This window comes from Indicator indicator, chromosome 25 (assembly GCF_027791375.1).
Source record: "Indicator indicator isolate 239-I01 chromosome 25, UM_Iind_1.1, whole genome shotgun sequence".
NCBI lineage: Eukaryota > Metazoa > Chordata > Aves > Piciformes > Indicatoridae > Indicator > Indicator indicator.
In genome coordinates, this window is record NC_072034.1 from 1,794,392 (window position 1) to 1,804,721 (window position 10,330).

At 53.7% G+C, this 10,330-nt stretch overlaps 1 protein-coding gene across 1 annotated transcript; it reads left to right on the forward strand.

The window, feature by feature from the left end:
- The first annotated feature begins 1,371 nt into the window (after positions 1-1,371).
- Positions 1,372-4,697, forward strand: PAQR3 (progestin and adipoQ receptor family member 3). The gene is made up of 6 exons (XM_054392353.1): positions 1,372-1,556; positions 1,683-1,845; positions 2,551-2,706; positions 3,573-3,770; positions 4,176-4,266; positions 4,555-4,697. Exons 1-6 carry the CDS (start codon positions 1,372-1,374, stop codon positions 4,695-4,697), a joined length of 936 nt encoding a protein of 311 aa, XP_054248328.1.
- Positions 4,698-10,330: the final 5,633 nt, after the last annotated feature.

Below are 10,330 nucleotides of genomic sequence, written 5' to 3' on the forward strand. Positions count from 1 at the left end.
GGTGTTTTCCCTGTATGTCTTCCCAAATTATGCTTACTCGTTTCATTAATTGCAAGCTCAGATGGGAAGGGAAAAAAAACAGAAACAGAAAACAATAATGAATACAGAAAGTCCCTTAAATGGGAATGACCCATCAGTCATGCTTCAGACACCTCCTAGACAGGTGAGAACACAAGGAAGCTTCTTCCAGCTAACCTGCTGGGTTAGTCCTGTGAATCCCCCTGGGTAATTCTCCCAAACTCTGTGGAACATGTGGGAGGACCCCCAGCACACGGAGCAGCTGGGAAGGAGGGAGGAGGCACAAGGAAGCGTCACCACGTCTGCAGAGGCAAGAATGCTGTCGTCAGAGTACTGACACTAAGAAATCTCAGTGAATGATTGATTAGCAGAAATATTCAAGAGCTGCTCTTGACCAGAACCACCTTAATTGGGGTATCCCCGCAGTGCAACATGGAAACGTGTGGGAAAGGAAGCGCAGCTGGAGCTGCTGCAATGGCCAGGGTCTCAACACCTGGGCTGTTCTGTCACTCTTCATTTCCAACACCCAGCACCCCCAGGCCTTCACAACACAAACCTGCCATGGGAAAATATTCCCTACTTGTCACACCAGCCCTTGCATTCTGTGTGAGGAGACAAAAGGCCTTCCAGGAATTCTGCATGGCACATTCCAGGAGTGGAAAGGCAATGGGGATTACCCCTCAGCACACTCGTTTTCAGTTCTGCAACCAGCAGTCAGACTATACCTGGGGACTGCCTTTTCCCTTTGAGAAACATTACAGTAGGAAAAAAATATAAAGCAACTGGCAAAGAACCCACAAGTTTTCATTCAGGCAAAGACTATCCTTTGGAAGAGTCGTCTTCACGACTAAAATTTTAGTTTCGTTTACGTTTTCGTGCTTAACAGAGTCCAGAGATAAACAGCACAGACGAGTTTAGAACAGACCTCTGAGGTCACTGAGTTCAGCTGCTTGCCCAGCACTGAACCACGTCCCTCGGCACCGCATCTTAGCACTTCCACACAGCTTGGGGCACTCACAGACAGCATGCAGCAGCCTTTCACCCTGGGCTGAAGCCTGGTTTCCCTCAAAGGCCTCCAAGAGCAGCCCCGTCCCACACAGCCTGCCTCGGGCCAGCTGCAGGAACATGGCGCCCGCCTCGCACCCCGGCCACAGCGCGAGGCAGCGAAGCTCGCCCCCACGCGGCCGCGGCCGGCACAGCGCAGCGCGATGATGCGCAGCGCACACGCCGGAGTCGCCGGGCAGTGACGTCATCGCCCTGCGCCGCTCCCGGCGCCGTGACGGCAGAATCCAGGAGGAGCGGCAGGGCGATGCGGCGGGTCCCGGCCGGCAGCGGCGGGCCGATGCGGGCAGGATGCACCAGAAGCTGCTGCGGAGTGCGCACTACATCGAACTGGGCAGCTACCAGTACTGGCCGGTGCTGGTGCCCCGCGGCATCCGTCTCTACACCTACGAGCAGATCCCCGTCTTCCTGAAGGACAACCCCTACATCACCGACGGCTACCGGGCCTACCTGCCCTCCCGACTGTGTCTCAAGAGGTAAGGGTAGATCCTGCGCCCCGTCCCGGGGTCGAGCCCGGGACCCACACACCCCCTTCCGCATTACTCCGGGCCCAGCGGGCCGAGCTCCGGCTCACACCCCCTCCTCACCGTGTCTCCCTGCAGCCTCTTCATCCTCTCCAACGAGACTGTAAACATCTGGAGCCACCTGCTCGGCTTTGTCCTTTTCTTCACGCTGGGGATTTACGACCTGACGGCCGTGCTGCCGGCTGCCGGTGCCTCCCGGGAGGACTTTGTCATCTGCTCAGTCTGTCTCTTCTGCTTCCAGGTAGGGGATGAGCTGGGGAGCTCGCTCAGGGGAGCGCCTTCAATGGCTTTGCTTTTAAAGGTAACCTCCAAGATCAGTGCTTGATTTTGACCTGTTTTAACAGACAGAATAAACCAGGGAAAACTGAACAGAGTTGACATAGGAGAGAGGCTGTGACAAACAACTGAATTGGCCAAGGCCAAGAAGGCCAACAGCAGCCTGGCCAGGATGAGCAATAGCGTGGCCAGCAGGACCAGGGCAGGGATTGTCTCTCTGTACTTGGCACTGTGAGGCCACACCTCAAACACGAGGTTGAGTTTTGGGCCCCTTACTCCAAGAAGGACATTGAAGGGCTAGAGCAGGTCCAGAGAAGGGCAACAAAGCTGGGAAAGGGTCTGGAGAACAGGGCTGGTGAGGAGCAGTTGAAGGACATGAGATAAGTGTTTAGCAGGGAGGAGGCTGAGGGGAGACCTCATTGGAAGGAGGTTGGAGCCAGGTTGGGTGCACTAGAGCCCAGCTGTCCAAGCTGGATGAGCTGGGGTTATCATGGCTTGCAAAGTTTGCCGTCCCTTCTTCCATCTGCCAGAGAAGCTCACCCGAGTTGCTGCTGCTCACTGGCAGGGTGGGAGCTGCCCACAGCAAGCTGTGCTCTGAGCTGCCAGGCTGCAGCCTGCTGCAGGGGCTGGACACAGCTAGGGGTGAAAGTCTCCTCTCCACACTGTGCAGGTCTGCATGCTCTGCTCTGTGGGCTATCACCTGTTCTGCTGCCACCGCTCCGAGAAGACCAGCCGGCGGTGGATGGCCTTGGATTATGCGGGAATCTCCATCGGGATCCTGGGCTGCTACGTCTCAGGCGTCTTCTACGCCTTCTACTGCAACAATGTGAGTCTGGAGCACTCCCTGAGCGCTCCTTGGCCTAGTTCCATGCTGTAGGAAGGGAGGCCACTGCAGGGTGTCCAACCATTGCATCTAAAGCCGAGGAGACACTTCTCTAAGGGTGAGGGAGCACTGGAGCAGACTGCCCAGAGAGGTGGTGGAGTCTCCATCTCTGGAGACATTCCAAACCCACCTGGATGTGATCTCTAGGTGACCCTGCCTTAGCAGGGAGAGTGGACTCAGATCTCCAGAGGTCCTGTCTAACTCCTACCATTCTATGATCCTGTTAGACAGGAACATTAGTTGGAGAGGAGATGGGAACTGAGCCTAGGTGCTTCTGACAGCAGCAGAGCTTGGCTCACTGACATGACAGGAAATGGAGGGCTTCCTTTCCAGCTGTCAGTCCCATGAGCCTCAAGCAAGTATTTACATCTATATGAAAGCAGGGTAAGCTTTACAGGTCCTCCCTTGTCACGAGGTTGATGATGGGATATGTCTGTCCCCTACACAAGCAATTCAAATATCATCTCCCACTAGGTAGCTTCCCTGAGGCAGGAACAAGCTTGTTTTCTGCTCCTAACAATGGACAAGTAAAATGAGTTCCTTTCAGAGGCGCAGCTGAACCAGCCTGCTGAGTCAGCAGTGTGTGGAAGGTGTTTGGTGAAGGCCCTGCTTGGTGTGAAGGATGTTCTGCCAGCTGTGCTGAGCAGCTGGTGCTGGGCTGACACAGGAGAGCCTGGTCACTGCAGCCCATGGCTGTGCTCGCAGCGGTGACAGGACCTGGGCTATCCTCACGGCTGATGCCAGCCTGCTGCCCAGAGCCTGCCCTGTGATGAGAGCCCCCAGCCTTGCTCTTGTTCTTCTCTCTGCAGTACTGGCGCCAGGTGTACCTGATCACTGTGCTGGCCATGATCCTGGCAGTGTTCTTCGCCCAGATCCACCCCAGTTACCTCACGCAGCAGTGGCACAGGCTGCGCTCCGTCATCTTCTGCTCCGTGTCTGGCTATGGCATCGTCCCCACCCTCCACTGGGTCTGGCTCAATGGCGGCATCGGCGCAGCCATCGTACAGGTACAGGCAGGGCAGAGGGCAAGGAGAGGCCCTGCTGCTGCACTCTGCCATCCTGTGCCTTGGTTTGCAGTGGCTGCTGGCCCTGCCAGTAGCTGAGGTGCTGCACTCAAGTCTTGCTCTTGGCTACTCTGTGTGAGATCAGGGTGCTGGGGACAGGCATTTGCTGTTCCCTGCTCGCTGCAGGCTGTGCAGGAACACCAAGCACCTCGGGCACTCGCAGTGGGATTAAAGACGCTGATTCCCTTCCCGTATTTCCCACACTTTGGCATTTGCTTCCCCATTGGATTTTTGCTGTAGATCACACAGGCAATGAAGCAACGTTCACTTTTGTTGTGCCTTTTTCATTTTCAGGGACTTTTTACCCCCTCTTTTTGCCTTCTGACAGAGCTTCCTTTTCTTTTGCAGGAGTTTGCTCCCCGGGTAGCTGTCATGTACTTCGTCGCTGCTGTAGCTTTTCTCTTCTATATTTCCAAAGTCCCAGAAAGATACTTTCCAGGTAGGAAATTCTTCTCTGAGTGTTTGGGTTTTTTTCTTCCTGCAGTGTCAAGGTCCTTGCTGGGAGTCCTGAACCTCCCGTTGACCATGTGGCCCTGAAGTATTCTCAGAGACTAAAATGCTGTGTGTCTGCATTAGAAGGCAGCAGACGACTTCTGATCAAGGTTGTTAAACTTTCACAACCTCCCAGCAACTGCAGTGAACAGCTGAGGTCTGGAGGAGGCAGACTGCTAGTTGTCCTGCAGGAGTTACTGCTGATTTAACCCCTTGCCCTTTTTCTTACCCCCAGGACAGCTGAACTACCTCGGCTCGAGTCACCAAGTCTGGCACGTCCTGGCAGTGGTGATGCTGTACTGGTGGCACCAGTCCATGGTGTACATCATGCAGTACAGACACAGCAAGCCCTGCCCTGAGTACAGCCCAGGCCTGTGAGCCAAGGTACTGTGCCCACATCCTCCTGGGACAGGATGGTCCAACAAGGGGAGGATTAAACAGCCCTGGCCATAGCTTGCCACAGCTTTCACCCTCCAGATCAGCTTCCCAAAAGCAAAGACTGGTCTGGCTGGTGCCACACTGGCTGTAAATAAAGCAGCAGTGCCCTGGAGCAGAGGTTTGGAGTAGGTCTGTCAGATCCCTGCCAGCTCTGTTGCTTAACCTCACTAGTCTCAAGCTGTCATTAGTGTTTGTTCCCCAGCAGCCTTTTCCTCAGGCTGTTGTCAGGTTTTAGCACTGAGCTGGATTTTTGTGGCCATCAGGTTAGAGTGATCATGTCATCAGGTTAGAGTGATCATGTCATATGCATAGGAAGGGACCAAACTTGTTTCCCTTCTGCATTTCAGAGGCACTGCGATGAAGTTCCTGCCTTTGAGGGTCTGGACCTTACCTGGTGAGCTGAGCTACGATGTGCTGAGGCAGTTCCTTCCCTGACTTCTGGACTGTTAGTGGGAAAAACGTTGCTGCAAAACCCAAGAGGATTGCTTGGGCCGTGCCAGCCATTTCCTGTTGTGCAGTTAAGTCCAAAGCAGGCCTTCCTGGGCTGGGATGCTGGAAAGGTCTCCAGCTCAGCAGTCGGATCCCAGCGGGGGCAACATGAACAGAAGGGCCCTGGTAGGGCTGTGCCCTGCTCTGCAGGCCTTGCCAAGGGCACAGTGAAGACTCCTGGCAGCATGTGGGAACCACCACAGAACTGTGGGGCTGGGCTCTCATCACAGCACTGCAGGGATCAGGGTCTGGCTGATGTGGTCCAGTGCTGCTTTGGGGAGGTGTGAAACTGCATCCCATGGACTCCTGTACTCTGCTGGACAAGATCTTTTTCTGGAAGCTCCAGTCACACATCACCCACAGCTACATCTGCAGCTCAGATCTTAACATTGCCTTGCTCACCCTGGGCAGTGCCAGTAGTTCAGGAAGTGTCTCTGGATCCCCTTGGTACCAAGGGATGAGTCGTTCTGCAGCGCTTGAGGAGCAGCCCTGAGCCCAGCTGCTCAATGTTTGTTGCCATCTTGCAATCAGCTAAGAATTTTTTGAAGTTGTGTTTAACACACCCCAAGGTGTGAACCTGCTGACCTTTAGCCTTCTAACCCCTGATGTTACTGCAACTGGCCTCTCATGGTAGGGAGGCTGCCTTGGGTTTGGAATCCGCCGTGAAACCTTCTCCCACAAACTGCTCAGCAGGAGCCATGCAACAGGCAGGTCCTTCACTGGCTGTAGCTCAGCACGATGCACCTCAGTGGGTGCCAGCTTTTCCAACAGGATTGGAATTAGGTGCTGGAGTTAGAAGCAGAGTTTGTAAGCAGCTTCTGCAGAGCAGCTGCACTTGTGCCCCAGCTCAGCTGAGGAGCCACTGCTGCTGCCTCACCTGACCCAGTGTCAGTCAGTCAGCTTGGAGACTCCTCTGCTTGCCTCAAGATACTGTCAGGACTTATTCCCAGGGGTTCAGTTTGTGAGCAGGGCTGTGGAATGATGCAAGGGCATGGACAGGGCTTGTGTTAGACTGTTCCTGCTTCTGCCACAGGCAGAAATGTTCAGCTCTGGGATTACAAACTGTCCTAAGCTCACCTCCACATTACTCCTGGTTCCTGCAGTGTGGCCTTCAGTGGTGTCCCAGCATCTCCTCTGCCAGCAGCCTGTTTCACACACTGGTAGGGCACCTGAAGGGGAGGAAGAGCTGGCAAGAGCTCTGCTATGAGAAGCCCTTAGTGAACAAATGCTCTACCAGTGCCTCTTCTGAGTGGGGAGGCTTTTCCCTTGATGGGGTTTAGCTTCTCAGAAGGAGGCAGGTTGGCTCTCTGCAGTGCCCTCCTCGGGGTGGGCAGGTCAGCAGGTGCCCCCCAAAGCTGCTCCTTCTCCACGCCAAACAAGCCCAGCTCCCTCAGCCTTTCTGCCAGGGGTGTGCCAAGGACATGGAATATTGATGGGAACTTGTCCTCAGGCCCCTAAGCACTCCTTGGGATGGAGAGGGCAGGATTCCTGCTGCAGAGTAATGCCAAACCCCTACTAAGTTCAGTGGCTGGGGTTGGTTGGTTTATTTTTAACTCCAGAATCGAGTAGTGCCAGAAGTGACTTTGCATTGGAGATTGAACTCCTAGCCTTTGAGCCTTGCAGTATAAACACTGACTTTTTAATACTCTCAAATGTGCCAGCTAAGTTTCAAGTGCACTAACTGCTGCTACTGGAGCCTGCCAAGGAACCTGCCAAAACCTGTGCCCAGCATTAGGTGAACACTAATAGCCAAAGGTGTGTTTGTGTGTCAGAAGCTGACTGACCTTAAGAGTCTGCTGCTGTGTTTCATATCTGAACCCTCAACTACCCTGGCAGTTTTCCCTGGATGAGGAAACTGACTGCAGAGCTCTGTGTTTCTGTGATCCCGACCACACTCACCAAGCTGCATGCTGGTCTGTTCTGTACATACTGAGCCTGTAAATAAACTCCAGTTCACTGGAAGGAGTGACATCATTCTTGCATCTCGTCTGCTGAAAGGAGAGGTGAATGGTTCAGCTATGTGAAGGGCCACAAGGATGATCATAAGGTTGGAGCTCCTCTCCTGTGGGGACAAACAGAGAGTTGGGGCTGTTCAGTTTGGAGAAGGCTCTGAGGAGACCTTAGTGTGGCCTTCCAATATCTGAAGGGGGTTACAAGAAAGCTGGGGAGGGACTTTTTAGGGTCTCAGGTAGTGACAGGACCTGGAGGTAATGGAGCAAAATTAGAACTGGGTAGATTTAGATTGGATGTTAGGAAATTCTTCCCCATGAGGGTGGGCAGACAGGTTGCCCAGGGAGGTGGTGGAAGCCTCATCCCTGGAGGTTTTTGCAGCCAGGTTGGATGTGGCTGTGAGCAACCTTCTCTAGTGTGAGGTGTCCCTGCCCATGGCAGGGGGGGGTAGAACTGGCTGATCCTTGAGGTCCCTTCCAACCCTGACACTGATTCTATGATTCTATGTCTGTCACAGAGGGAGACTGCAGGATATTTCTGCTCATGGTGCTTAGTGTTCTGTGTGTGGGTTTGGAGGAGCATCTCTAGGCAAATGTCCTGATTGGTTCAGCTGTGCAAGCTGCCCTTCTGCAGGAAGGCTTTAGAGTGACACTGAACCTAAGGGATTACAAATGGTACATCGTCAACAGGTTAACAAGGAAGACAAAGGAAGCTGACCAGGCAGGGGAAAAACGGTATTTGAAAACGTTTTGGAGAGTTTGAAGCAGCCTGGAGCCACAAAAAGGCATCAGCAGAAGCAGTGTTGCTTCTCAAGAGTAAATGCAAGCCTGGGTGTGAACGGTTAAGGAGAGCTGCACGATCACTGTCACCATGTGTGTTTATTTACCAACTGCCATACATCAGAGTCACAAAAAGTTAAAGTTCTCTGTTTAGTGGTACACAAAAAAGCTTCAGAAACGTGAAGTCTAACAAGAAGTGGAAGTGTAGTTGAGGAAAGTGCACTTGGAAGCTGAATGCCAGCAGTTTCAAATCCTTTTGACGCTCTTTAATACTAGGGGATGCCTCAGTCACAGATCTCTCCTTAGTTCTCCTTTTGAGAGAGGTAAAGCAGCAGCCACCCTCTGCCCTTGCTTGAGGCTGTCCCTACTGCCTGCCCCACCTCAGCATGCCAAGCATGGCTGTTGCCTTGCCAAGCCCAGAGCAGCCCCAGCAGCTGCGTGTGTGTGCATGGGGATCCTTTGGGTACACCTCCCATCTACAGAAGTACTCCAGGCAGTATCAAAGGCTCCAGACAAACTCTGATTCTCACAGTAGCAAAGAGCTCAGCTGGGTTTCACAGTACTTGGGTTTCCTAACTGGGACATTCAGTGCTTAGAAGCTGTTTCCTCCACAGCTGGTCCTCACAGGGCCCACCTGAGGCAGGTGGGCCAAAGCGGCTGTGCTCCCTGGGGCTGTCTGGCAGCCCGCAGAGACATCCTCATCCCATTGTACTTCTAACAACCACAACCAGTGAGGGCTTCCTAGCATCTTCTGACAGCCCCTCAAGCAGCTGATTCCAGAAGGCCTGTGGTGCAGTCACATTGCATGCTTCAGGAGATGCTGGACAAATCCGTGGATATTAGGGTTGGATGGAAGTGTCAGCTCCTTACCTTGCTGCTTCTGTCCTCACAGCTGCTGTGGTGCATGCCCAGTGCAGCAAGGTGCTTCTTGCATTCCAGGCAGGGTGAGGACACACAGAGGAGCACAGACACCCCAGGTGAAGGCAGGAAGACACAACCTTTCCCACAGACCCACATGGCAGCTCCCCTGATCTGAGCTGAAATGAAGCCCAAACACTTGGGTTGAGCTGAGTATAAACAATGTACACCATGCAGCATCAGCTCACTGAGCCAACCTGATCTCTCTTAAGTCATGATGAAGGATAAAATTTGAAATCCAGAAACAAAAAAGCTACATTTATGCAGAAGCCTGGCTCAGAGCTCGAATACAAAGAGCTAGGTTTATTAAGGCCATTAGAAAGCTGCAGCTTGTATGCACCCAGAGGCATTGCACGAGTTCTAGAGCAACTTCAGAGTCTCCTTTCATCTCACCTCCCACGCCTGTGCATAGCCTCTCCTCAGCTCCCCTGTCTGCAATGCCTTCCCTCACAGACCTGCCAGGAACCAGCCAGCTGCAAACCACCTGCAGGGCTCCTCAGCCAGGAGCCTCAGGGCAACAGGCAAAATCCAGCACCCACCTCTGCCCCTCATCTCCCTCAACACTGAGGCCACGCCAAGCCTGCAGGGCCTTTGCCCTGTGTGCCCAGCAGCTGTGGACCCAAGCCCCAGGCCCATGCATGGTGGTGCCCCTGTCCCCTGGCACCACCCAGCCCCCAGGTGCTTTCCCACCTAGAAAAGCTGCAGCCATGTGGCTGCACCGAGGCCTGGCCATAGTGCAGAGCCTGGGGCAGTGCCTGCCACTTTATTCTGCCCCACTGCTCACACCATCCCAGTCCAACAGCTCTGTAGGCAGGCCACAGGTCAGAAGGAAACCACAGGAAGGCAGAGGCAAAAAAAAAAAGCCAAAAGAGTTAACCTGAGTATCAGAAAATGCTACAAAACCTGGCCTGTGCCTCTCACAGCCTTTGGCACAGCCCCAGTGAGAACAGCAGCAGCTCAGCCCAGGGAGCTGCTGCGCAAAGACAAAACTTTTCTGCTCATCACCTCCTAGGAGCTGCATTTCTAAGCCTGAGAAAGGCAGGCTGAGCCCAGCACAGCTGCAAGTGGAGTCACCTGCACCCTGTGAGAAAAGGAGTGAGGAAAACGAAGGTGATGAAGGTGTCACACATGTGAGTTATTTGCAGGTTCCAGGACGAGGGGAAGCAAATCTCAGGTGTATCCAAAGGAGGCTTTCATCAGACCTGCTCCCAGAGGAATCAAGAGACTCCCTTTTAATGTGTTTCCCACAAACATTCACCCTCACAGGACCACTGGATGCCCAGCAGCAGGCTTGGGGACACACAACCACAGACGCTTATGGCTGCCACCCAGTTACCTACTTGTCAACCAGCAGCCCAGCAGGATCTGAAGTTAAAGCAGAGGAGTCACCCCCTTCCACCCGCTTCTCAAGGCTGCCATAGATAAAAGGCAGCACAT

Excerpts from the sequence above, each read along its gene's own strand:
- PAQR3 (XM_054392353.1), top strand. The coding sequence starts at position 1,372 with ATGCACCAGAAGCTGCTGCGGAGTGCGCACTACATCGAACTGGGCAGC. Across the intron at positions 2,707-3,572 it reads ACGCCTTCTACTGCAACAAT|TACTGGCGCCAGGTGTACCT; the intron begins GTGAGTCTGGAG and ends TTCTCTCTGCAG. Across the intron at positions 4,267-4,554 it reads CCCAGAAAGATACTTTCCAG|GACAGCTGAACTACCTCGGC; the intron begins GTAGGAAATTCT and ends TCTTACCCCCAG.